The 27,853-nt window shown below is 48.6% G+C and overlaps 1 protein-coding gene across 12 annotated transcripts in view; it reads left to right on the top strand.

Moving 5' to 3' along the window:
- Positions 1–27,853, top strand: part of FAN1 (FANCD2 and FANCI associated nuclease 1) — a 38,317-nt gene that overhangs the window by 9,017 nt on the left and 1,447 nt on the right. For 3 of the 12 annotated variants that reach the window (XM_058294827.1, XM_071214400.1, XM_058294826.2), the window contains 10 exons: positions 590–791; positions 3,354–3,587; positions 12,912–13,043; positions 14,186–14,294; positions 15,348–15,467; positions 17,901–18,065; positions 18,915–19,065; positions 23,572–23,675; positions 24,155–24,349; positions 24,891–25,019. In XM_058294827.1, coding sequence (XP_058150810.1) covers positions 590–791; positions 3,354–3,587; positions 12,912–13,043; positions 14,186–14,294; positions 15,348–15,467; positions 17,901–18,065; positions 18,915–19,065; positions 23,572–23,675; positions 24,155–24,349; positions 24,891–25,019 — 1,541 coding nt within the window. Of the gene's footprint in view, positions 1–589; positions 792–3,353; positions 3,588–12,911; positions 13,044–14,185; positions 14,295–15,347; positions 15,468–17,900; positions 18,066–18,914; positions 19,066–20,119; positions 23,676–24,154; positions 24,350–24,890; positions 25,020–27,853 lie in introns of those variants that run through there. The other 9 variants (XR_011648512.1, XR_011648511.1, XM_071214402.1 and 6 more) reach the window with 7 other exon arrangements.

The following is a 27,853-nucleotide window of genomic DNA, read 5'->3' as shown; positions in this document are numbered from 1 at the left end:
GAGAAGTTGTGAACTTATAAAATAATCATGCAGAGAGCAGGTATAGCTCAGTGCTTGGGCACCTGTTTCCCATGTATGAGGTCCAAGGTTCAACCCCTGGTACCTCCTAAAATACAAACAAAAAACAAAACAATCGTGCATATGTGCAGAATCCCCATGCAACACCCCTCCACCAGCCCATTACATTTTTGTGGAATGTTTATTATAGATTATGAGATATCATTAGATGATTACCACTAATTTTGGTCTATAGTGTACATTTGGTGAATTTTTTCCATGCCCCTCTATTATTAACACAGTACTTCTTACCACCTTACCACAAGATCTTGAAGATGTTTCCCTTTATTATCTTCAGGAGTTTTGTTGTCCTGGCTTTTATGTTTATGTTTGATCCATTTTGAGTTGATTCTTGTGAAGGGAATGAGACAGGGGTCCCCTTTCTTTTCATTAAGCTATCCAGCACCATTGTTTGAAGAGACTGTTTTATCTCTGTAAAGTGGGCTTTGGTAGGCTTGTCAAAAACCAGTCAACTCTAGAGATGGAGGTCTATTTAAAAATATTTTAAGCTTTTTTTTTTTAACCATTTCAGAATCTGAGTTGCAAGAACTCTCTGAAGTACTTGAACTACTTTCTGCTCCTGAACTAAAAACCCTGGCAAAGACCTTCCACTTGGCAAACCCCAGTGGGCAGAAGCAGCAGTTGGTGGACACCTTTCTCAAATTGGCCAGACAGCGTTCAGTCTTCACTTGGGGCAAGAATCAACCTGGAATTGGTGCAGTGATTTTGAAAAGGTTTTATTGGCTGCTGTTATACTTGAAAACGTTTAAAATCTTGATAGCACATATGAATTTATTGGTAATAGCTTGTGTACTTTTTCAGATTGTAGCACTTTTTTCAGTGGCAGTTAGATTGAGAAGGCTGAAAGAGCCTTGAATACGATAGCCTGGACTTGCTTGGTTGACTACTCGTAGATCTTGCTCTAATACTATACTAATTTCCAGGACCAAGGAAAGCCAAGAGGCACTAGAGCAAAGGCCATAGACCTTCGGTAAATTCTAGTATTTTATTAGTCAAGAAACATACCTTTTTAACTGCTATTATAGGGTTTTAGTATATTCAGTCAAAGTTTCATTCATCTATAAAATAATCTGTATCAGCTTCAGTGTGGGAAACTACTATTATAGAGATGGAGTAGTTGAGGTTGACATGAGAGGATGTTTTGGAAAACACTTTAAAAATGTCAGCGTTATTATATAAATGTAACCTTCAACTATCATTGTGCATCCAGAATTGGACTGAACTCACTCTTGAGAAGATATTGTGAATACTAATCTTTAAAAGAACTTAGATATAAGGCTTACATTATTAAGGAAAATGTCGGTTTATGTTGTAGGTTATTAAAAAGTATTTTAATACATTTCATATTTATAATTAATTGACTTTAGAAATATAAAAATCTCATCCCTGTGATATATTAAATGTCTTCTAAATCTTTGCTTTATCAAGTTATATTTCTTAAGTATTTTGTTAACTTTCTAGGTAATATCTTTATAGGTTAAAAAACAAACAAAAACAAATGTTAAAATCAGCAGCCCTTCCTCACTGTGAATACTTAGCATATGAACATATATGATAAAAGAAATTAGATTAAAATTTTTAAAAATTTATTTTGGACTTGTCAGGAAGTAAAATTCTTAAGGTTATTTTAGTTGTACCTAAAATCACTACCCTTTAAGATCGTTCTTTATTTCTTCATTTTGCTGGAATCCCCGGCAGTGGAATTTCAGTCTTCAACAGTCTCACATTAGGGTAGTACCTGGTCTGCTTACTATGCTGTTATCAATAAGGAAACAGGAAAAGTCGTATTATTTACCCTTAAACAAAATCCTAGTACAGTTACTGTTTAGTTTTCCATGTATAATGCTTCCTTCTGCCTCCCAGAGGCTTGCTCCATTGGTCATCCTTGGGGCTTTGCCTGAAAATGGGTGAAGTAGGAACTTTTTTGGTAGCCTCTGTCCACGGTGGCTCTCAGTTAAGTGTGGCTGATGGGAATCCCTGCCCTGCCCCTCTGGCGTCTTTGTGAAGGCTCTGATCTCTACAGCGGCCATAGGGCTGCATACTGCTTTGGGCATAAGGTCTGGGATGGGCGGTGTGGGGTCTCCACCAGGCTAGGGGTTCTCAGCCTGGGGTGATATTGTCCCCTAGGGGGCTTCTGGCATGTCCCGCCGCACCTTTCTCACAACTTGTGGGGATGTTACTGGCATCTGGTGGGTACAGCCCAGGGATGCTGCTAAGCATCCTGTAGTGCACAGGGCAGCCTCCCCCCAGAGAACGAGCCCCCCAAACGTCAGTAGCTCCAGGGTTGAGAGGCTTTGCTCTGGAGGGTGGAACTCCACCCTGTGTTTAATCCAGACCTGCAAGCCCCGCTGGAAGGCATCCCGACTGGGCTGAGTTCTCTGAAGTCACTCTGGAATGGAGATGCTCCCACACCGCCTGCCCATCAGAGAACAGCACCACACCTGGTGTGGATTTGCACGAATCACCCAGCCTTGCCAAGAGCCCTTGACAATGACATTTAACTAAGCACCTCTTACTTAACATGAGTATCACTTAAATCAAGAATTCAGAATTGCTACAAGAATGTTCCACTATTACAAGTTGATGGGAAAAATACAACTAATTAACTTACAGACTATAGTTAATAGTAATATTGTAATATTTTTGTAGCAAAGGCAAAGAAGGTACTATATCAGTGCTAAAGGTAAAAAAAAAATGGGATTTAGTTAGATGTGAATATGATCAAACATTTGTTTTTTTCATTTTCCTTATTAAGGAGACCTTGGTTGTGTTATCTAACCAATCTGTGCTAATTTATTTTTGGAATACTGGAGAAACAATTGAGTTTGTTCTTAGGATTAAATAAGATAATAAGATAGAATATTTTGAAGTAAATCTTCCATGATTTGTTAAGCTGCCTTTTGTCTCATATTTTGAAGTTGAAATAAAGTTTTAAAAAATTGAGACTTGCTAATGGCAAACAGGTGGTACTTTTATGACAGTTTTCCTAATATTTTTAAGTGTTCACGACCAGGGTAAATCCTTATGTGGCTAAGGAAGGAAACACTTTTTTTGAGTCAAACCATGTGTGAAACCATTTGGAGACATTATTTCATTCAGCCCCACTGTTCTCTCTGGGGCTCTGAGCTCCAGAGAGGTTAAGTACTGCTACAAGCAGTAGATTTGCTTCAGGCATAGAATAACAAATGTCATTTATATTTTAGTTGAAAATTTTTGTAAAATCTGGTATCTAAACCTTAAAAAAATGAGCTATTTTTGTACTGCACATTTTTCAGAGCGAAAGACTTGGCAGGACAGTCCCTGAGAGTCTGTAAAGGCCCCAGGGCTGTGTTTTCCCGGATCTTACTGCTCTTCTCATTGGCCGACTCAGTTGAGGACGAAGAAGCCGCCTGTGGCGGACAGGGACAGCTTTCTACTGTGCTGCTGGTCAGTCTCGGCCGAATGGAGTTCCCCAGCTACGCCGTCCATCGGAAAACACAAATCTTCCAAGACAGAGAAGATCTCGTCAGGTCAGGTCATGTCAGCACACTGTGACCGCCACACGTGTGCGTACTTCAGATCACATGAAAGTTTTTATTTATTTTTGTCAACCACGGTAGAAGCATGCTTCCACAGCCAAAACTGTTTTGGAAGTTTTTTGGTGTTTGTTATCTTTTTGTTTTCCTTGTGTACATTCTAAGGCAATAGGAGAAGGTGGAAACATACTTAGATGAAGGTTACCAAAACCAATGAGTTTTGAGTTAGAGCTAACAAAATTTTTCCTGCCTGCATTCCCAAATGCAGACATCTTAACATACCTCCCTTGTGAATATGTTGGCTGTGAACAAAGCCGAAGGGGAGTGTGATGCTAGCAGTAACGCTTCCGCTGAAGCTAAGGGTAACCTGTGCACAGTTTCCTAGAGTCAGGAGCGTGGCACATTAGAAAGCTTCATCAATCTATTTTGCCTTGAATGTTTTTTGTTTTCCTTTTGCTCTCTCTTCTCTCACGTGTGGGAGAGGGGAGCAACATCACTTTTTCAAATGTTAGATCTCTACTGAATGCCTTCCTCTGCTTTCATTCTCATTGTTTTCATTTCCTGCATATTTTCTTCTGCATTAATCTACTCCTTTGGCCCAGGCTCAGTTTTCTACATTGTAGATCAAATTTCCGTTTTCTACTGCATAGTTAGTTCTGTGGTGATACAGTGGTATTTTTTGTCCTTGGTTTTCTTCCTTACTTCCTGGTGTTGGTTCTTGATGCATAGCAGATACTCAGTAATTATTTTTTTAAATATGTCCATTTTCTTATCTGCCTTTTAATCTCTCTCTACTGTCTTGGTTTATTCTGCATCTATTTAATTAGATTCATGTTCTTTTTTATTTTCTTGAGAGTGAAATTATTTATTGAATAAAATGGGTAAGCCTTCTTACAAAAATAAATTCTTCCTCTTCCCCTTCTTTTTTTCCACCTTAGTGCTGTAGAGTTTTTACTCAGGTCCTTCTCTTTTGTTCTCAGATCACCTATCTTTTGTCTTTAGTTTCGTGGCAGCCAGTTATTTGCCCATAAGTAATGTGGTTGAATTTTGTATAACTGTTGTACTGTTTACAAAGTATTGCTTGAATACTCTTCCCAGGACTGAACTTGAGAGCTAATTATGAATGGCTTTTATTTTTACTTTATTTGCCTGTCAGAGTCTGAGAAAGCCAAGGAAGCAATCGGTAATTCTAGGACTCTGGACAGCAACAATAGGTGACATTTTTCTCTGTCATTGTGTTAAAAGCCATATACACTAACAAGTGTGGGAATGAGGAAGGAAGTATCTGGTTCTGTGGAGTCATGTCCTTTGTTTCTGTTATTGTGCTTCTTTTGAGTCAGCTGGTGGTGCTTTGGGGCATTACCTTATGGGCAATGATATAGTCAAGACCCTTTTTCTAGCAAGTCTTTGTATTGCAGTGAAGAAGTCATAGGTAAGAGATTACTTCACAGACCTTTTTCTGACTTCTTCCTGCCAGAGGGTGATACATAGTAAATCTTCATTCTGGCTAGGGCAAAAGGGCTTTTTTTTCAGTGGGGGCAGGGCTTGGGGGCAGCAAAACATATTTTCAAGTGGAACCTTTATCTCTTTCTCCTGAGCCACTTACTACCTCAGACCCATTTCAGTATCAAATGGGACATTTTAAATTTAGTTGACTTATCTTTCTCTCTTCTCTCTTTTTTTTTTAAAGATTTGTTTTTAAAATTTATTTCTCTCCCCTTCCCCCCACCCTGCTGTTGTCTGCTCTCTGTGTCCATTTGCTGTGTGTTCTTCTGTGTCTGCTTGTATTCTTGTCAGTGGAACCAGGAATTGGTGTCTCTTTTTTTGTTGCATCATCTTGCTGCATCAGCTCTCCATGTGTGCAGTGCTACTCCCGGCCAGGCTGCACTTTTTTCACGCGGGGCCGCTCTCCTTGAGTGGTGCAGTCCTTGCACTGGGGCTTCCCTATGCGGGGGACACCCCTGCGTGGCACGGCACTCCTTGCGTGCATCAGCACTGCATGTGGGCCAGCTCCACACAGGTCAGGAGGCCCTGGGTTTGAACCACGGACCTCCCGTGTGGTAGGTGGATGCTCTATCAGTTTAGCCAAATCTGCTTCCCTCTTTCTCTCTTCTGTGTGGTCCTTTGTGTAGGAGGAACTTTGTGATGGCTACTTAAATTTAGTCCCATTTGTTTCGCTAGAAACATTTCTGGAAGTTTGTGGTATGAGTTGAGCCTTCCCTAGATTTTGAATATTCCCTTTTTGCTTTTGCTTGTTCGTGTCTTTCAGTTATGGAAGAAGTTTCATTAGGGCAATCTCTATACTATCATATGCCCTAAAATCTATTTTAGGATTTTATGTTTCTATTTTCTGTGTTTATCTCTTTTTAAACACAATTTCTCCGTTTCTGTTGACTCCTTCTCAGCTAGAACCTCCTTAAGTCTTTATTCATCATGGGCATGGGAAGCCACAGTAGTTTTTATTGGTGCTTATCTTCTGCTGATGCTTACCTTCTTGCCTCTTTAATGCCAGATATTTTTGTCAAAAACTGATATCTCTCTTTTCTTTTACTGAATATAAAGGCATAAAGATAACTAAACTGAGTTCAGACAACATAGAAAATATGAAGACCCTGAAAATCGCCCAGAATTCTCATGATCCTGAAATAATTGATTAACATTTTAATATATAGCCTTCCAGATTTATATTTTATGAAATCATGTCATATGTATTTTCTTTTTTTTAAGAGGTACCAGGGATTGAACCTGGGACCTCACACATGGGAAGCAGGTGCTCAGCCCACTCCCAAGCGTATTGTTTTGAGCCTGTTCTTTTCACTTAATATGTCAAAGACATCTTTTTATGTCAATAAATATAGACTTATATATTTCTTATTTTAATGACTTTATGGATTCCATTATATAGGTACAGTATTATTTATCTAATTAGTTGCTTAATGTCAACTGTTCAGATTGTTTTGAATTTTTATCATAATCTGTACTTTCATGAATATTCTTGTTACCACTTTATGAATTTTCCTATTTCCTTGAAATACATTTCTGAACACGAAATTGCCGAGTTACCAAGTATGCACATTAAAAATTTTAATCCATGCTGCTAAATTGTCTGGAGGTTGAGCCAATAATGTATAATAATACTTAGGTCAAATATTTGATAGTAGTGTTCTTGTTAACATTTGTGAGTCTGAGAGTCCAGAAACCCACCAGGTTTTTATTTTCTGTGTATTTGTTGGCCATATATATTTCTTCCTTTTTGAACTGGCTTTATTGTCTTTAACTCAGGTTTCATTAGTTGCTTTTCATCAGTGCTTTTTTACCTGACATGTCTACCCAAGGCATTTTTAAAATATTAATTCCCATTCAATTTTTTTGTTTTTTATTTTGTAGTTTATTTCTCTCCCCTTCCCCACCCTGCCCCTCCCCCCCCCCAGGTTGTCTGTTCTCTGTGTCCATTATCTGTGTGTTCTTCTGTGTGTGCCTGTATTCTTGTCAGTGGCACTGGGAATCTGTGTCTTTTTTTGTTGTGGATCTTTCTGTGTCAGCTCTCCATAAGTGCAGCGCCATTCCTGGACAGGCTGCATTTTTTTTGTGCTGGGTGGCTCTCCTTACAGGGCGCACTCCTTGTGCATGGGGCTCCCCTATGTGGGGGACACCCCTGCGTGGCAGGACACTCCTTGTGCACATCAGCACTGCTCATGGGCCAGTTGCACACTGGTCAGGAGGCCCTGGGTTTGAACCTTGGACCTCCCATGTTGTAGGCGGACGCCCTATCCATTGGGCCACATACTCTTCCCTACCTAAGACATTTTTAATGTGGCAGTGCATTTTGAAGGTTTAACAGTTAACATGAGGGCCAAGTGCAGTTGCCTGCCTGTCCCTCCCTCCTTCTTTTGATGACGCTTATTCTTTCTTTGACTTGTTCCTTCTGCCCCCTCTCTGTGTAGTCTTTACCGGTGTCCCTGCAGTCCAGGCTTTCTCTTCTCTCTGCCTCTGCTCAGCTCACCTGCAAACATGCACCTGTGTTCTCTTCTTCTCCCTATCTTTCCTGTGTCTTTTTTCTTCTGAGTCCTCTCCCCTTCCCACCCCACCCCTATTCTTTCTCTCACGTTCTTGCTGTGCTTGCCTCTGTGTTTTGTCTCTGTGTTTTCTCTCTTTCTCTTTCCATTTCCCCTTCCCCATCTCTTTTCTCTTGTCTCCTTGAGGGAGGAAGGAGGTGGTGTTTGTCAGTTAAAAAAAAAAAGAAAAATGTCAAGATTATCAGTTTTTGTGTATGGATAAAAAAAGCTGAAGAAGGAAAATGACTTCTCTGTGTTTCTTTTACCTCTCTTTACTTCCACTTGTCCATATTTTGAAACAGCAGCTGGGCGAACAATACAAGATGACAACAAGACCTCTATGAAAGAATAAACGAGAGCTTTACCAATGTTTAATTAAATGTTTACCAATATTTCTTACATTTTTATAACAGACTGATTTCATATCAGTCTTTTACAGTAACACCATATATAGACAGAAATTATAGTAAAAAGCAGTATCTTGGACCCCAAAGATAAATTACTTATATTTTAAGAGGAAAAAAGCAAAATAGCAAAGCTAATATACCAATTATAATCCCAAATAAAATATATACTTGTGTCTGTATGACTGAAAAAATCTGTTTTGTTACATGGACTTGGTGAAAATTTGACTTGACTAGTGAAAGTAAATTTTGGTATGAAAAAGTAGTATAGGTCTTACAGGAAAAAATACTTGGATTTCCTGGGGGGGAAAAAGCACCTTTTGTAAGAAAAATTAATTTGGATTTCCTAAAAAGCCATCTCTGGTTCTTGAGGTAAGAGTTATACCTCAGATTTTCCAGTAATTGTTTCTCATATGATTTTAGGATAATCTAGGTGTTCACTTAGGCGTTGGTCTCTTTTGTTGGACTGCACACTCTGGAGCCAGAGAGCACAAGGCCTGGGCTTCGTACGCAAGGCGGGAGCCCGCTGTGTGCCTCTGTCGCCCCATGCGCGTGTGCCTCTGTCAGCCGTGCGCGTGTGCCTCTGTCGGCCGTTCGCGTATGCCTCTGTTGGCCGTGCGCGGGTGCCTCTGTCGCCCCATGCGCGTGTGCCTCTGTTGGCCGTGCGCGGGTGCCTCTGTCGCCCCATGCGCGTGTGCCTCTGTTGGCCGTGCGCGTGTGCCTCTGTCAGCTGTGTGTGTGTGCTTTCTTGGTGTTGGTGTTTGCAGGGTTCAGGCCCGGCCTCGGGCGGTGCTCATGTGTCCTCTCCCAGCGGTCAGTCTTCCTAGTCTAGCCAAGGGCAGGTGTAGATGACAAGACGGTGGTGGCCATTTCAGAAGCGTGGCCTAGGAAAATAAATAAACCCTTCCATATTCTTTTAGGAAGCAGGTAGGTGGTAAATAATAATAATTTAAACCCCCTTTGTTATGCAGTTTCATTCTCGACATGTTAATGAAATTTGGTTTAATTGACTTTAGGAAGGGTGTAACATTATCACAACACCTGGCAATCTGATTTTCTAAAAGCCGTTTTTGTCCACCTCTGTACTTGAAATGATTTAGCCTTTCTTTTCTTTCCCCTCATTTATTCAATAAAAATGGGTTGAGTGTTGAGAACCTATTATGTGCTCAGGTAATGGGGTTGCAACAGTGAACAAGATGCAATCTGCTATCCTGGGGTTACATTTTACTGGGGAGGAGGGTAGAAAATATAGAAAACAACAGAAACTTCCGGCGCATGAAAAGAACTCTTATATTTGAGGGTCAGGGTAGAGAACTTCTACCTTTATAGATGGGGCGTAAGGGAAAGTCTCCCTGGAGAGGTGCCAATTAACTGAGACTGAAGCAGGCTAGTGGGCTGCATAGTCTGGTCTGCCTCCAGGCCGGGAGGCGAGTGGCACAGGCCTGAGGCAGCGCAGCCTGCGCTGCAGCCTGGTTCTGCGCTGGGAGCGGCGCGGGAAGCGCATGCGGGGCCAGTCGCTCCTGGCCGCAGAGCCCGGGTGAGCGGTGCAGAGGGCTCCTTGTCATGGAGGCTGCTGATGAGTTTTCACAGGCGAGTGCCGTGCTCACATTTCACAGACGCGTCCTGTGGAGAGGGGTTAGGAGGGAGGAAGGAAGCTGCAGGAAGACTGACTAGTGACAGCGAGGTGAAAGGTCACGATGGTGGCGGCGGCATGGGGGAGGTGAACAAGTGGGAATTTTTGGAAGTGGAGAAGAGATTTGATCATAATGTTCTAGGGGAGAGGCAACGGGCGAATGAAGGCTGGCTGGCTCTTGACTCGGCAGACTGGGAGAGAAGTGTCGGGAGGGACGGCAATGCTAGTGGGAAATCAGTGCTTGGGACGCTGGTTAGTTTTCAGTGGTGATTGCCACGTCAGCGTTGAGCTCAGGACGAGGCCCAGCCTGGAGAGACAACTGAGTCACAGACAGATGGATGGTGTTTGGAGCCGTGGAACTGGAGAAGAGAAGGAATGAGCCGGCAGGCCGGTGGAAAGGAAAAGCGGGAGCAGACCCAGGAGCCTGTGAGACTCGGGAACCTGGAGGGGCAGCATTTCAAGGAGAGAAATGTGCTGAGGGGCTGACTAGACACAGGGCCAGAGGAAGGGCTGTGCGGTTTGGCAGGATGTAAGTTATTGGGGACCTAAGCAAGAGCAGCTGCAGAGGAATGTGGGGCAAGTGGACAGGAGAGCAGGGCCATGGGGGGGGGGGGACAGGGCCAGAGGAACAGAAGCAGCTGCACTGGAAGGTGCAGGCAAGGTGGCTCTGTTTTGTTTGCTTTAAAGATGGGAGATACTAAAATGTCTGTGTGTGTGTTTGTGTGGATAGGGATGAGCCAGTAGAAAAGAGAGGCTGAAGATACGGGAGACCTTGGTTGACCAGAAGAGGGGGGCTTTGGGGGAGATGGGGAGGCTGGGAGCCAGAGCAGAGGAGGGAGGACAGAGCTGTGAGCAGGTGGGAAGCCGAGGCCCTTCTGATGGCCGCGGTGTTCTTGAGAAGGCAGCAGGTGGGTCCGGCACAGGAGGACGCAGCAGCCTTGCAGAATGGAAAGCAGACTTCCCAGGGTGACACGGTTGGATTGTAGCGTGGTGGCAAGGGCTCACTTGAAGCCTGGTTTGGAACCACAGTGCAGCCAGCCTGTCCAGTCCTGTAGTTTTGATGAGCAGAATCCGCAGACCCAGGTCTGGGCTTAGAGGAAGCCTTGGTTGCTTACTTCACGATTAGGGCTGTGTGTTTGCCAGTGAGTGCTGGGTCACTGGCTCTTGGGCTGGCGTGGAGGCTGAAGGGTGGGACCATGGGGCTTGGCTGGGTGGAGGCCAGTTTCGGCGGGGGCGATGGACCCAGGGCTTGAAAGCAGAACTTGGAGGGCTCTGAGTGGTGTGGCCTGTGGTGGCTGAAGGCCAGGGGAGAAGCGGTGTTGGCAAGGAGGTCGTGGCTGTTGACGAGGAGATGACGCCTTCAGGCCATGACGGGAAGCAGCTGGCCTGTGCCTAGAAGCTTGCAGGGGCCTGTGAGGCAGAAGTGGGAGCACCCAGCGGCATCTCCAGGGGGAGGAGGCGGGGGATGTGAGGATGCGCCATTCCCAGTTTGCAGTTGCAGAGGGAATCTTTGGGAAGCAGGGCAGGTGGGTTTGGGCCAGGTGAGCGATGGGTACCACCAGGGCTGGTCCAGGTGAGCTGAGGGGTGGCCTGGTGGTGAAGGAGACCAGCAGGGACGTGAGGCATGACAGTCTGGCCTCGGTGGTCTCTTGCAGGTGGAACTTGGTTCAAGTGTCAGGGCTGGGCATGGGGGCCTCCTGGCTGCGGCCGCTCCTTCCAGCTCCTGCCGCGCTGCCTGGCTGGATCAGGCATTGTGGCTGCTCACCCGGCGGCTGTTAGCCTCCAGCAGGGTCTCCCTGTCGCACCCGCTGCTACTGGCTCCCTAACTGCCCAGCAGCACACTACTAGAGAATCAGAGCAGAGATCACAAGCAGGTTTGTACACTTACGGGTCATTTCTTTTACACTGATTCGACAGTATTTATACATATTGATAATGCATGCTTTCTTTTAGATGGGGGCCCAAAATTCAGTAAATGTGTCCTGAAAGTGTTAGAGAATCAGTTGTCCATTTTTTGGTAGCTAAAGATGCCACACAAAGCCGGCCTGCCTCAGCTAAGTATGTTCATAACATTTCAGCGTTGCTTTCCCCCAGTGACTGTCCCTGAAGGTTTTGGTTTTTTAGCACTCCAGGCAGTTCTCATGGCTTGGGCATCATCCCTCTGGCTAATCTGACTATGGTGACAATGTTACAAACCCATAGCTTCATATAAGTCTGCGTCAGTTTCCATGTTTATGTGCTTGCTGCCACATTATCGACTGAATGAATGAGCACCGGAAATCAGAGATGCCGAGCTTCTTGGTGTTGCTGTTCTATGATACATGCTGGGTGTAAGTGTTTTATCTGCCTGGTATGGCAGCCTATGTTAGTCTTTCTAGACCACTCCATGGGAGCAATATGTAAAATTACTCCTAGAATAAAATTGAAATAACCCTTGTAATTTCAAAAACAAACTTCTGCCCTACTGGATCAGTTATAGTGGGTGGGATGTGTCATTTTTGTGGACATGCTTCCCTTCACATTTTTTTTAAAGATTTATTTATTCCCCCTCCACCATTGTTTGCTCTTGCTATCTGCTCTCTATGTCTGTTTATTGTGTTTCTCTTCTTTTTTAGGAGGCACCAGGAATCAAACATGGGACCTTCCATGTGGGAGGGAGGTGCCTAATTGCTTGAGCCACCTCTGCTCCTTGCTTGTTGTGTCTCGTTGTGTTTTCTTCCTTGTGTCTCCTTGTTGCACCATCTTGTTGCATCAGCCTGTTCGTGTCAGCTCATTGTCTTGCTTGTCGTCTTTAGGAGGCATGGGAACTGAACCTGGGACCTCCTATGTGGTAGGTGGGCACCCAACTGCTTGAGCCACGTCCACTTTCCTGCTCATTCACCTTTTTTTCCCCCACTTTTAAAATTTTTTAAGATACTTTGATTACATAAATGTTACAGAGAATATATAGGAGATTCCCATATGTCCCGCTCCCCACACCTCCACATTTTCCCACATTAGCAACATCTTTTATGAGTGCAGTACATTCATTGCAATTGATAAACACATTTTGGAGCACTGCCACTGAGCATGGATTATAGTTTACACTGTAGTTTATACCCTCTCCCATTCAACTCTGCAGGCTATGGCTGGGTGTGTAATGGCTGCGTCTGTCGTCGTGATGTCATTCAGGACAGTTCCCAAGTTCCATTCACCTTTGACACTTGGCTTGTGATTTCTTGTCCAGATATGCAACAGCCACACACCTGCTGAATGACATTTCTACTGCAATGGCCAGTGGGAACTGGAACGAAGCTAAGGAACTCTCCCAATGTGCAAAGAAGGATTGGAACAAACTGAAAAACCATCCTTCTCTGAGGTAAGATTGCCTTTTTTAGGCACCTCTGAATATTTACTTCTTTGACCAACTTGTTCCAACCACTCACAGTATTTTTTTTCATGGTGAGCAAACTTCTTTTGTTCTGTGGTCAGATCACCTGAGGAGGTGAATATCTTGCTTGCTCTGTGAAACAGGAAATGTCTGAAAGTTTAAACTGAACTTTATATAAATCAGATCCCTGTGAATAAATAATTGGCTTTTAGCTTCCCATGGTTTGTGTGCTGGCATCCTCCAAAAGGTTGGCCCAGTTTAAATTTGGAGGAATCCAGGAGAGGCACAACAGATGTGTTCTTCTGGTGGAAATTCACGTCGGTGTTATTCTGAAATAGAAACCTAAATTGGACACTTAGGTTAAAAGTTCCAAGAACACAGCATGTGATTTTTTAATTTATTTGTTGGGTAACCGTTTTACATCTTCATGATTTGTTAAGTGATAAGGAAAAAAAATGAATATTATCAATTGCCTCTTTAAGAAAAACATAAATTTCATTAAAAAGTAATATTGACTTAAAAATCACAGGAAAAAAATAAAAGTAAAAAACAAAAATCATGCCAGGAGGAAGTTAAAATACTGCTTAGAATAGGGGTCAGCACACTCTGTGAAAGGCTTGTCGGTCAGCGTTTCATGCTCCGTGGCCAGCTCTGTGTCCAGTCCGCTCTGCTGCTGTGCAGGAGCAGCCACAGGCGTCTCGTGCACAAGGGAGCGTGGCTCTGGGCCAGCAAGATGTTACTTGTGGGCACTAAGATTTGAATTCCTTGAAGTTGCTACATGGCACAATAGTCTCCTTTTGATTGTTTTCAACTGTGTAAAAGTGCAAAAAGCATTCTTAGTCACACGCTGGACAAAACGAGCTGGTGGGCCTGCATGTGGCCCATGGGCCCCGGTCTCCTGCCCCTCAGCTTAGGGCGGTAGCAGTTGTTCACGTCATTATCCACGAAAATGACCTAGGGAGTGATGGCTGCTTGTGAGAAATAGATTGGTGCTGTATAAAATTGTACAAAACTCAAAGTATTTAGAATATATGTATTTTAAAATATAGAATTCAGTCTGCTTTATCACCTTTTATATTGCCTTGCAGCAAATAAACCAAATTATTGAACTGTGTGCATCTTCATTTTAGATACCATGAAAATTTACCACTCTTTCTGCGATGCTTTACTGTTGGGTGGATTTATACAAGGATTTTCTCGCGAATGGTTGAAATATTCCAGAGGCTTCACATGTATGAGGTGGGAGCACATGTCCCCCGCCCCACACCCACCTTTTTACTGATATGTCAGTGGTGAGCTGGTGAAGGAAAACCTGCCTGGCTTTTTCTGCTTTTCACATACCATCAGCACATGGCGATTGCAGGAAAGCATGTGTAATGCTGGCAACCTTGTTGTCTCATGAGTTAGAAAAACAGATGCAGGAGCTGCTTTGCTTCTGTGCGTTGGTGCGTGTGCGTTGGTGCGTGTGTGTTGCTGAGTGTGCCTTCAGGGGGCCCTGTGAAGCAGCCCACAAGTCCCTATTGTCACATCTCTGTATTCTTCCCCTTCAGTTGCCATGGATTGTCTGGAAATCAGAGATTGTTCTTAACCTCATCCTAAACAGAGTCAGATTGCTGGAGTTAACTCCTGTTATGTTTCACAATTCTCTATTTCACAAAGAGAATATGCTGAAGTGAGTGGTCCTTTCACAAAGAGAATATGCTGAAGTGAATGGTCCGTGGACCCCAAGAGATCTGTGGGATAGGCTTTGGAGGATCTGTGAACCCACATTGTGTGTGTACATGAGTTTGTGCACTTTTCTGAGGTCAGTCATCAGATACTTCACAGAGATTCATAAGCCGTAAAACATTAACATCAGGAACGACAGGACAGTCTGTGCATTAACAGACCAGGGGGTTCCCTGCTGGGGTGGGCGTTTAGACTGGAGAGACCCTCGTTCTGTCCTGCCTGCCTTCCAGAAGCACGTGCCTTGGCCAGCCTGACCGCTGCGCAGTTGCCTAGAGCGCGATGCTGTAAGACTTGCACTGGCTGACTCGGCCGCCCGTGAACCCTGTGCAGCGCCCACAGCCACCTGGATGCCCGCAGCCGGCGGGGGCCTAGGTGGAAGTAGGGTGCTCAGGGAAGTCACGCCCACTCTAGAAGGACTTCCTAAAGCGCCGGTCCTATCAGTCCCAGGCCCTTAGCCTCACTTTAAAATGCAAAGATATGCTTTACGAAAACACCTCGATTCTGAGTATAATTACAGTTGATTTTAGTGAATCTAACAAGTCTTCTTTGTCGTTGGTGCACTAGGAAGCTGTCAAGGAACTTGAAAACCTTTTGTCTCAGAAGATTTATTGTCCTGACAGCAGAGGCCGATGGTGGGATAGACTGGCTCTCAATTTACACCAGCACTTGAAGCGTCTTGAGCCGGTATTTAGTGCTTTATCTTTTTTACCTTTGGATAAATTGGTAAAATATGGCAAAGTTATTTAACTTTTAAATACCTTAAAGATTTAAATGTAATTAGAACCTTTATTTCTTTTAAGCTTCTTCTTTCGTCTGTGTTCCTCCAACCCCAAAAGAAATTAGAGAGGCACTAAAATAAGCATTAAAATAAAGACATGAGACTTCTGTTTTCACTGATTTGGAAGATAGATGCACTGGAAGGGAATCCGAGTTGGATTTAGGAATTGAGGGTGAGGCGGAGGTAACTGACTCAGCCCTGAGCAGGTGCCTTCAGAAAGGTGCTCTCTGCTTTAGAGTTGGTGCTTTTAGTCATCCCACCCTCAGGGCCTCCAGCCAGAAAAAGGGATTGAAACTGCTCCTTTCCTTGTCTTGGTGCAGGTGCTTGGTGGGTAAAGCGCTGCACTTCCTCACGGTCTCTTTTTTTGTCATTGGGAAACGCACTGTCTACTTAGCCCTGAGCAGGCTGGCTGCTCTCTTGGCCTCAGTGCCCTTGGCAGGAAGTATCTTGGCAATGTGGAGGGACGCGGCCAGCCTGGGTGGGACTGAGAGGCAGCTGTGCAGCCCTTGGTGGCTGCTGTAGGCTCACCCAGCTCCCTTCCAGCCTTGTGTTTGTGGTGAATGGAGGAGACGGGGTTCCTGTCAGCACTGTTTTTTCCACTGGTGCATTAAGTGAACCAAGGTGGTGGAGGGGTGGAAAAAACTTGACCAAGGTGAAGCAGATGTGGCTCAAGTGATTGCGCTTCCGCCTACCATATGGGAGGATCCAGGTTCGATCCCTGGGGCCTCCTGGTGAAAAACAAGAAGAGAAATTGTCCCTGCGCTGTGAGCCAGTGCCTGTGCGAGTGCCAGCGTGGTGAGTGCAAGAACCCATGTGGTGAGCCAGTGCCCGCATGAGGGAGTCACGCAGCAAGATGATGATGCAACAAAAGAGAGACAAGGGGAGAGTCAAGGTGAAGCACAGCAGAGACCAGGAACTGAGCTGGTGCAATTGACAGGGAACCTCTCTCCACATCAGGGGTCTCCAGGATCGAATCCTGGTGAATCCTAGAGGAGAGAAAATGAGCAGGGAAGACAACACAGACAGCAAAAACAGCAGGGCGCGAGGAGGGGAAGGGGGGAAATAAATAAATTAAAAAAAAAAACTGACCGTGGAGCATGGAAGGAGGACATAGTGTTTCACGCCCTCCGCTGAGCCCTGAGCACCACAAGCCAGGGAATGCTGGTTTTCCCTCCTGGAGATGGGTGTCCCTCCAGGTGTGTGTTTAGGCTGACATGGTGAAAACATCTGTCACCCCAGAACCAAATACTGAGAAAGCCGGTGCTTAGGTTGCCACTTCCCTCCATTAAAGTCAAGTCCCACAGAGTCGACGGGCTTCACCCTCTCACAGCTCCGCTAAATGGGAACGTTCCCTCAGGGACGAGGAGCCTCTGAGCTTACTTTTCAGTTGGTGCTAAAATATCCTAATTCCTTTTAACCTTTTTGGTGAAGATCATACCAGCCACACTTCTAGCACTTGTTATTCCGTTGCCATTCCTTCCATTCCTCCGTCAGCCTTCAGGGAGGAACCTCCTGGCACCGTCCTCCCACCCGCACCCGCCGCGGCCCCTGCGCCGCCTCCTGCTGGCTCCCGCGTGTTGGCACCTGTCCAGCTCGCAGGAGCCACAGGCGGGCACTAACTCCTCCACTGAGGCGCTTCCGGTAAGCAGGGCACTTGGGACTGCCCTGTGGGTCCCGAGAGGCCTGGGCACTTGGAGGTGTCACACGCCTGCCGGGCTTGCCCTGGAGCGTGTCCTGTGGGGAGCAGAGGGAGCTCGTGGCTTCTTGACAGCCACCAGGGAGGCTCTGAGAACCGCCGCAGGCTGCTCTCTCTCGGCTCCTCTGGCCGTGGTCTGGCGTGTCTGAGGCCTGAGACCTTCGTGAAGGTGTGGCACTGGTATACTTGAAAGTGGTTAAAAGGGGAAATTTTAGGTTCTGGTAGTTACCAGAATTAAAAAACAGAAAAGAAACCGTAGAAATGTGTGTAATAGTGAACCCTAAGCTGAATTATGAACTATGCTACCACATGGACTATGTTGTAACATTCTTTCATCACTTACAACAAAGGTACCATACTAATGCAAAATGTTAGGGCAGATGGTGTGAGGGGAGGTAGACGGAAACTATAGATCTTTCTATAAATCTACAATTGCTCTAATTAAAAAAAAAAGCTTAAAAATGTCAAGGTCATAAAATACAAGGAAAGACTAAGGAAAAAAATATCAGAGTCAGATTTAAGAAATACCCTTAATTTCTAGAAGTATTGGTTTGCTCATTTGCTAATTAGCAGAATTGCCTGGCAGGCTTTCCTGCTGCCGTTGGGTCCTCAGGTCCTGACGTGTGGCCTTGCCCTTTGCCAGGCTGTTAAGTGCATCCTGGAAGGGCTGGCGGACCCAGACGTCAGAACAGGACACCGGCTTTCACTTTACCAGAGAGCCGTGCGCTTGAGGGCGTCCCCCAGCTGTAAGAGGTTCAGGCATCTCCTCGAGAACCTGCCAGAGATGACTGTGGGAGATGTGACACACGTAAGTGGCTATCCTTTGGGCACTTCAGATTTAAATGTGGTTACGTGGCTTTTCTTTTTCTGAAAGGAAGCCACCCAAGGGCAGCCTTTCAGTGCCTGTTTTCTTCCATTTTGGGTTGTCTTGGCCATGTGCCCTGCCTTCCCCCCCACCCTGCTCCGGCCTAACAAGGCTGGTGTGGGCTCTCCTCGCAGTGCACGCCTCCTGGCAGCGCGTGCCTCCTCGCAGCGCGTGCCTCCTTGCAGTGTGCCTCCTTGCAGCGCGTGCCTCCTCGCAGCTCGTGCCTCCTTGCAGCTCGTGCCTCCTTGCAGTGTGCGCCTCCTGGCAGTGTGTGCCTCCTTGCACTGTGCCTCCTGGCAGCGCGCTCCTCCTGGCAGTGTGCGCCTCCTTGCAGCGCGTGCCTCCTCGCAGCGCGTGCCTCCTTGCAGTGTGCGCCTCCTGGCAGTGTGTGCCTCCTTGCAGTGTGCCTCCTGGCAGCGCGCTCCTCCTGGCAGTGTGTGCCTCCTCGCAGCGCGTGCCTCCTCGCAGTGCGTGCCTCCTTGCAGTGTGCCTCCTCGCAGTGCGTGCCTCCTGGCAGCGCGCTCCTCCTGGCAGTGTGCGCCTCCTGGCAGCGCGCGCCTCCTTGCAGTGTGCGCCTCCTGGCAGCGCGCTCCTCCTCGCAGCGTGTGCCTCCGCGGCCTGCCTCGTCAGTGGGTCCTGAGCTCAGGCCCCAGGGTGGGCGCTGTCCATGGGCCGGGCCGGGACCCTGGCTGCCCCTCGCGGGCGTGAGTGTGCGGCGCACACGCCGGGCCTGCTGCCGAGCGCGATGGCCCTCGCTGCGTGAGCCGACAGCGCTCCTCCCTGCTCCCGCAGGTGGCCATCACGGGCCAGGTGTGCCCGCAGAGCGGGACGAGCAAGTCGGTGTTTGTGCTGGGGGCCGCGGCGGCCGGGGCCCCCGCCACAGTCCTGTGTTCCGTCGAGGAGCTGGCGCTGGCCTACTACCGACGCAGCGGCTTTGACCAGGGTAAGCGGAGCCCCGTCCTTCCCCCAGCCCGGGCTCTGTGTGGACGAGCAGCGCTGCAGAGCGGTCCGGCAGGAGTGGGGCTGTGTCCCCTGGAGAGCTGCTGCCTGGGGCCTGGGGATGTCCCCCGCTGCAGGGCTCTCGCCCTCTGCTCTCCGCCAGGTGTTCTGTACTGGCTCACATCTACAGAACAGTGTCCTTGAGCGGGATGTTAGAGCAGCTACGACGATCTGCTTAGAGATCTGGTTTTGGACAGGGAGGATAAGCTGTGGCAGCTAACACACCTGTAGAGAAGGTGGGCTGGGGAGGGGAGGGCCGAGGAGGGAGCGGGCCTCAGGTTCAGGTAACAGCTGTAAGGAGACTGAAGAACCTGACTCTCCTGGGATGACCCAGCACCAGTGGAAGCAGAGAAGTTGCTAGAAAGAGCAGTGATTGGAATTCCTTGTGAAGTGAGCAGTCTGTGGGGAGGAGGAGCACAGTCAGTCAGAACCAGAGCCTTCCTGTCTTCGGGCCCAGCAAACGTGATTGCCTGTCCTCCTCCTGCCCCATTATCTTTTGGGTGCGTCTTCTGGGAAACTGAGATTGCAGAGTAAAGGGTGGCACCTCAGATGAAAAACGGGGTCTGTAAGAGAACACCAGCCCTCACTGACCTGGGCTTCTCTCTGCTGTTCACTTCCTGTGACCTCTTTTTTAATTGGTGGGAGTGGAAGGGGGTGTGAGGGGCTGTGTGAGGGGGGCAGGGCTGGGGGTCTGGGACCCTAGTGCCTGAGTCCTCCCTGTTCCCAGAGGCTGCCGAGGAGATGCTTTCGACTCTCTAACCCAGAAGTGCAGTGGGTCGGGGCCAGGCTGCCTCGTTCTGCTTCCAGTGGGTGCTCCTCTGGGCGCCCTGGATTTTGTAGGTCTCCCTAGAGACCGTTTTCTGAAGTGCCGAGAGCCTGTGTCAGAACGGGCACCTCCAGGTTCTGGTGTGCAAGCCTCAGGGAGGAAGCGGGCAGCAGGGCGGCCGTTGCCCGGCCCGAGGGCGGCTGCTGAGGTGCTTTGTCTCTCCCAACTGGAGCAGAAAGAGAAGAACGAGAAGCCCCAGAGGTGCACATGAACTCGGAATCCAGGCAGACCTCCACTGGCCAAGCCCAGCACACGCGCCGGCCGCCCGGCGGACCCCGCCTGGACCCGGGCGCAGGGGCCTGGCCTCCTCGCTGCCCGCCTGCCCCCGGCCTGCGCTGTCTCCGGGGCTGGGGTCTTCAGAGTGCGGTGTGGCCTGCTGAGGCCTGGGCTCCGCTCCCGAGGGGACGATGGGCCCTGCTGGGTGATCTGGCGTCTCCGGCATAGCCCGCGTAGGAGTCTGTACAAGGCCCTGGGGAGGAGATGCATCTTCCAGCGAGACAGCGGGCAGATTTGGGAGCAGGGCCCGGGCCATTTGAGAACAGCCTGAGGGACACACACATGTGAGTTTTAAAGTGGCTGCTTCCTTGACATTTGTAGTGTAGTTTATTACAGGGGCCTTTTAAGAAAAATAATTATAGAAGCTGTAGGAGTATAGAAGTGTCATGCAGACAATAGTTCCCATATTTCCGTTACTAACACTACATTACTGTGGTACCTTTGTTATAACAGACGACCCATTATTGTAACTACCTAATTAGTTTCCATTAAGGTACATTCTGTTTTGTCCTATTTTTAAAAATCTTATTCTACTAACATACATGCCACCTAACATTTCCCCCTTTAACCACACCCACATACATAACCCACCGGGCTCACTGCGTTCCCAGGGCTGCGCAGCCGCCACCCCTCCAAGACCACGTCCCCCCCACCCCAGACAGATGCTTGGCACCATGTGTGGACTCCCCCTCCCGCTCCCACTCCCACCTGGCCCCGTGACCTGAATCCCAGTTTCTGACTATGAATTTGCTGCTAGTTTTTCCTTGTCCTGTGGTGTGCGGCTTACCCCACGCGCCGTGGCGCTTCAGGGCCCCATGCTGCCGCATGCACCAGAACCTCGTCCTTTCTCGGGCTGAGGCGAGTTCCCTCCAGCCTGCACACGCTTTGCTTATCTACCCTCCTCAGGTTTTGAACACTTGGCTTGCTTCCGTCTTGGCGATTGTGAAGCCGCCGTGAACACGGGTGTGCAGATGTCATTGCTCAGGCCCTGCTTGGATTCTTTGGGGTCCATGCCTGCAGGCGAGCTGCAGGTCACGTGGCAGCTCTGCCCTGAGCTTTCTGAGGAACTGCCAGGCTGCCTTCCACACTCACCAGCAGTGGGTGAGGGGCCCTCCTTCTCTGCATCCTCTCCAACGTTTGTTATTTTCTGCATTTTTAGCAGCAGTCATTCTAGTGGGTGTGAAACGGCACCTCGTGGTTTGATTTGCATTTCCCTGGTGGCTAATGATGTGGAGCATCTTCTCACATCCGCTTCTCATCTTTTGTTTCTTAAGACTCCCTAGTATGGACGATATTGACATGTCTTCCTACAGGGGTAGAGAGGAGAGGATAGTGAACCCCTGCCTACGTTTCATGTCATCTTTCTCTTCCATACTCCGTCCCTGCGTGCCCCCCACCACCCCCGGCTTTTAGGACACATCCCTGGTGTTTGGACCCTTTCCCTGGCCCTGGCCAGCTCCAGGGTGGATGGCCACGCGGCCCGTTGGTCCAGTCCTTGGGCAGGACATCCCAGGCCCTGTGCTGTGGTGACCAGTGGCAAAGACCCCGCAGGCTTAAACATGAAGGCCAGGGGCCCTAATCCACTGGGGTGCCAGGTACGCACCTAGAAGACTAACGAGGAATAGGAAATGACAACGGCAAGATAGGGTTTAATTAAAACATGGGTCCTGTCTTCTGAGCGTTAACGGTAAGATTAAGCTACGCACGCTCTCTGTTATTTCAGGGAAGGGGTGATGTGACTGGGGAGGAAGCACAAACACCAGTGAGGACAGAGAGTAGACTAGACCAGAAAAGGCTAGAGGTACAAGAGCAGAAGGAAAGCTCCACTTCCTGGGGAGGCTGCAGGAGGCGCGCAGACGACACTGCGGTCGAGGGCAGGAAGTGGCACGAGGCCCGGGGCCAGCCCTGGACGGGCAGGGGTGAGCCGCGCACACGGAGGCGTGCAGGTCGTGGCGAGCCTGCACAACAGCCTCTCGGTGTGAAGTTGCTGCTGTGGACAGTGCGTGTTTTCATTTCTTAAAATCAAATTAATGAGAAAGGGCTGCGCCTCGTGGGGAATTTTGTGGGCAGCGGCTCACTCCCTTCTGCGAGTACTTTTCTGAGTTTTTAGAAGAGGCTGACCATGGCTCGTGGCTCGGGCCCTGAGTTCAGGAGTGGCTCCCGACTGAAGCATGAGCGTACAGGGACAGAAAGCGGACTCCAGAGTCCTTCCTGCGGGCAGGAGCCCCCGGGGCGGCGCAGGACAAGCCCCGTGGGGGGGTTGCGGTTTGAGCACTGGCTTTCTGAGCTCGCGGGGCCTCCGCACCAGCGCTCCTACCTGGGTGTGCTGGTCACTGCAGTAGAACCTGCCACGAGAGCTGTAAGAAAAAGGACGTCAGAGCCGCTGGTTGCCGCCAGGAGCCCGAGCCCTGCAGTCCTGAAAACCAGGGAGACAGCCCGCGAGGAGGGGCTGCTGGCACAGGGCAGGCCTCGGACAGGGGCGGGCGGGAGGGGACCGGCCCTGAGGCCACCGGAGGCTCCGCCCCCCCCACGTGCAGGCGGCACCTGTGGGCAGAGAAGACCCGCGGCCTGGCCCCAGGCACACGCGGGCCGCTGGCCGCCCTGCCACCTGCTCTGGCCGGTGCTGTGGCCACCCTGCACGCAGAGGAACCTGGGGAGGGGAGGACAGACAGGAGCGGAAATGCCGCCCCACCCGTGGGCGGACGCGGCAAGGCGTGGCTGCCGGAGGCAGAGGCCGCTGGCCACGGGGCCGACTGTGGGCCTGCGTGCCCGCGCTCTGGCTGTGTCAGTGAAGCGAGGGCCAACGCCTCTGAGGCTGGAGGTTTCTAGAGAAGCCCTGAGGGTGCGCAGCGCTGTAATGCCTTGTTCAGGCCAAAGCAGTGTAGAGCTCAGAGGAGCGGCTCCTCCGCCGGCTCCTCCACGGGCTCCGAGGAAGCGCAGCCCTCGTTGGTGCCTTTGGGGAGTGTCCCTCCGGGGGAGGGTCCGTTGGCACCAGAAGCCCCCGGGCAGGCAATTAACTCAGACCTGAGGAGCTTGAGAGTAGAAGCGTGCCTTTTTCTTTATTTTAAAGAAAAAAACAACATGAGCCATTGCTTTAAGGTTTTGAACTGTTCATGTGAACTTTTCCATGATTACTAAGTTCTGAATAGGATTGTTGATAACCCGAGGAGGCTTCTGTGCACAAACGACAGAGCGTAGCACAACGAGCTAGGAGTGGCACGAGGCCGGCGTGTGCTTGTGCGTCTAGGCTGTGTGTGTCATGCCCGCGCGTGTGCAGCGGGCTGCGGCGCTCATTGTTAAACGGACACAGCCTTTGATTGCCCTTGGCCCCGTGTGCGACTTGCGCAGGGATTCACGGAGAAGGGTCCACCTTCAGCACGCTGTACGGCCTGCTCCTGTGGGACGTCATCTACGCGGAGGGGATCCCCGACGTCTTCAGAAACGCCTACCAGGTACTGAGACCGCCCAGGGCCGCGGGCGCTTAGGGGGCAGAGCCCTCCGCACACCTGCCACCAGGTGCGCCGGGCGCCAGGCTCTGCAGGCCTAGAAGCATGGCTGGTGGTTACTGTCTTTCGGATAAGTTTAAAATCTGATTAATAGAATTCCAAATCTAAGTCTAGGTTACCTTCCACGGCTTCTTTTAAACTTCTGGCCTAAAGTGTACTCTGCATCAGTGTTGACTGAGCCCCTGTACAGGCCCCACTAGGGCGTCTCCCGATGGACTCCAAAAGCACAACTGTGAGAAAACCCGGGAAGTGGAACTTTTACATCCCCCTGAGATAACTTTGACCTTTCTTTTGAGAAAAAGAAAAGTGACTGTGTGAATTGAGTCAAATTGGCGAGTTTCCAAGTCCTAGGGCTGGGAGCTGAACCTTCTGGACTGAGCCGGTTCTGCCCAGGCCTGTTCTGAGTGTGCGTCTTCCCCGTGCAGGCGTTCCCGCTGGACCTGTACACCGACAGCTTCTTTGCCAACAGGGGGCCGGCCCTCGAGGCCAGGCTGCAGCTGATGCACAGAGCCCCCCCTGAGACCCTGCGTACGTGGGTTGCTGCGACGTGGCAGGCGCAGGAAGGCCGGGTGGCTGCCTTGGTCAGCTGGGACCGCTTCTCGTCTCTTCAGCAAGCGCAGGTACTGGGAACGCGCCCGACTGACGGGCTCAGAGCGGAGCCTCACAAAAGCCTCTGCTGGGTCCTGTGGCAGCTCTTGAAATACACACACCCACACAGTGCATATGCGTGTGTGAGTTACCTGCGTGTAAACACATAGCCGCAGCCCATCCAGCCCAGTGCACCGGCCCTGACAGCACAGGGCCCCATACTGCGCCTCGGCCTCCCCCTAGTTAGCAGCTTTCCTCCTCCTCACCGGCAGCACCTCGTCCCTCTAGCTACAGCCATCGCTCTCAGAGTCCTGAGTGCTACTCCACGTTCCCTCATCCTCAGCTGCATCCCAGGATTTTCCATACTGAGCGTAAGTATGGTCCGTGACCAAAGGAAAACTCACTTCCCCAGAGCTCGCCAGTAAGACTTAGCCGAAGGCTCTGTACCCCAGGAGATCCACAGCAGCACAGGCTTACTTGGAACACATTTCTGTTTTCTGATCCAAAGTTTTTATCTGTGCTGTGATCTCTGTGACAGGGCAATGGTGAACTGCTTGTGTCTTCTGGGTTTAGGATCTTGTTTCCTGCCTGGGGGGCCCCGTCCTCAGTGGAGTGTGCCGGCGCCTGGCCAGCGACTTCCGACACTGCCGCGGGGGCCTCCCTGACCTGGTAGTGTGGAGCTCCCAAAGCCGACGCTACAAGGTCAGTCTGGCCAGAATGAACCCTGAGCTTATAATCTTACTGACAGCTATGTCAGAAGCCACAGTTCAGGCATTTCTTCGGTGGCTTTTGGCAGGTTCAGTTCCTCGTGAGCTGGAGTGAGGGCCTCGGCTCCTTGCTGGCATCTGGCCAGAGGCTCTTCTCAGTTCCTGGCCATGGGAGCCTGTCAGGCAGGCAGATCAAAACCCGGCACGGGAAGGCAGGAGAAACAGGGAACGCGAGCAGGGTGGAGTCACGGGCCTCTGTGGCTGATCCTGGAAGTGACATCCCATCACTCTGCAGGTGGCTAGAGGCAGGCACGAGGGTCCAGCCCATGCGCAGGACAGGGCATGACTGGGAGCCATTTTAGGGCCCCAGGTGTGGCCCTGCCGCCTCTTAGGGAAGCGTCATCCCTTACGTTTGTGCTTTGAGAGCATTTCACTATCTTGAGAGCCTGGATATGAGTCCTTTATCGATATGTGGTTTTATTAAACTGCCCCAGTCGTGGCCCTGCCGCCTCTTAGGGAAGCTTCATCCCTTACGTTTGTGCTGTGAGAGCATTTCACTCTCTTGAGAGTCTGGATATGAGTCCTTTATCAATGAGGTTTGCTGGTTTTCATCCCAGTCTGTGGCTCGTCTTTTCGTTCTCTTAGTGTCTTAGGAAGAGCAGGTTTAAATTTTGACCAAGTCTAGCTGTTTAGTGCTTTTATTTATTTTATTTATTTTTTTAAGATTTCTCTCCCCTTCCCCCCCCGTCTGCTCTCTTTGTTGATTTGCTACGTGTTCTTCTGTGTCCGCTTGCACTCTTGTCAGGCAACACTGGGAATCTGTCTCTCTTTGTTGCGTCATCTTGCTGCATCAGCTCTCCATGTGTGCAGCGCCATTCCTGGGCAGACTGCGCTTTTTTCGCTCTGGGCTGCTGTCCTTACAGGGCACGCTCCTTGCGTGTGGGGCTCCCTGACGCGGGGGACACCCCTGCCTGGCAGGGCACTCCTTGCATGCATTAGCACTGCATGTGGGCCAGCTCCACACGGGTCAGGAGGCCCTGGGTTGAGCCACATCCGCTTCCTGTGGTTCTTTTAGAGAGCATGTTTTTGGTGTCGTATGTCAGAAATACTTGCTTAATCTGAGATCAGAGTCTCTGCTCTTTTTTGCTCAGAAACGTTTTTGTTTCAGGTTTTACATTACTGTGATCCATTTTGAGATAATTCATGCATATGTTGTGAGGCAGGGATCAGTAAGTTGTTTCATCACTGCTTGTTGAAGACTATCCTTCCTTTATGGAATCGCCTTGCATCTTTGCTCATTTCTGGACCCTGGTCTGGTTATTCATATATTTATTTATATTACTTGATTACTGCAGCTTTACATAAGTCTTGTAGTCAGGTTGTCTAAGTCCTCCAACTTTGTTCTCTTTCAACAGTGTTTTTGCCTGTTCTTAATCCTTTTTATTTTTATTTGAATGCAAAATCAGCCTGCTGGGGTTTAATTGGGATTGCTTTGAATCTGTACATCAATTTGGGAAGAAATGATACCTTAACAGCATTAAGCCTTTTGCTCAGTGAGCACGGTCCATCTCTTTATTTAGGTTCTTCTAATTCCTTTCAATAGTGCTTTTAGTTTTCAGTGTATAGGTCTTGCAGATCTTGGAAGAATTTCCTATTTTTGATGCTATTAAATGATATTTTTAAAAACTTCAATTTATGATTGTTTGCTGTTACTTTACAGAAATACAATTGATTCTTGCATATTGGTCTTATATCCTGCAAACATGATACATTCACTTAATAGTTCTAGGAGCTTCTTTTGTATTTTCACCAGATTTTCTATGCACACAGTCAGGTTGTCTGCTAATGGTTTTTCTTCCTTCCGGTCTTGCTTGCTTTTTCCTGGTTGGACTGCACTGGCGAGAACCACTGTAGGTGGTGCCCTGGACACCTTGCAGGGCTGTGTCCTCTGGATGAACTGCCCACCTTTACTTGTGGTACTGCTCCATGTGCTCTCAAGTGGAACTACTCCAGGTTGCTGCTGACTAGTATTGACCTATCTTTTTCCAACCTTCTACTTAATCTAGATTTCTGGGTTTCTCGTAGGCAGGAGGTAGGCTGGGTCTTTTTTAATCCAGTTTGACCACCTCTGCCTTTTAATTGGGGTGTCTGGAACATTTACAGCTAATGCGGCAATCATCTGTCCAGCTTGAAACATACCATCTTGACCTGGTTCCTGTCTCAGCCCTTCCTTTCCCCCTCCTCATCTTTGCTGCCTTTTGGATTTTTCAGAATTCTCTTAACTCTACTGGTGACTTGTTAACCATCGTTTCTATTTTAGTGGCTTCATTAGTGTTGACAAGGTAGATCTTGAACTTACTCTTGCTCTTCGGGTATGTTCTACCTCTTTACATATAGTATAAAGACCCTTAACAGTAGTATACTTATTCCAGTCAATTAATTAGAAAAAGTCTTTTTGATTACCAATGCAGATGCCATTCCAGTGCTCGCTATTTCTGTTTAGATCCAGATTCTCATTCTCCTCCTGCTTGAAGAACTTCCTGTAGCATTTTTTGGATGTCTGCTAGTAATGCATTCGTTTAGGTTTTGTTATGTCTTACAGCCTTTATTTTGCCATTGTTTTTGAAAGATATTTTCTCTGGACAAAGACTTCTGTGTTTTTCTTTTAGTACTTTGAAAGATGTTTCCAAAGCAAAATCTGTCATCTTTTTTCCCCTCTGCCTTCTTATTTTTATTGTTTTTAAGTTAAGTACTCACCACTGATTGTGCAGTTTAGTTACACTGTTCCTTAGTGTGGTATTGTTTCTGTGCTTGGGGTTCACTGAGCTC

This window comes from Dasypus novemcinctus, chromosome 3, assembly GCF_030445035.2.
Source record: "Dasypus novemcinctus isolate mDasNov1 chromosome 3, mDasNov1.1.hap2, whole genome shotgun sequence".
NCBI lineage: Eukaryota > Metazoa > Chordata > Mammalia > Cingulata > Dasypodidae > Dasypus > Dasypus novemcinctus.
The sequence above is the reverse complement of the archived record's forward strand: the minus strand, read 5'-3'. Positions and strand labels throughout refer to the sequence as shown.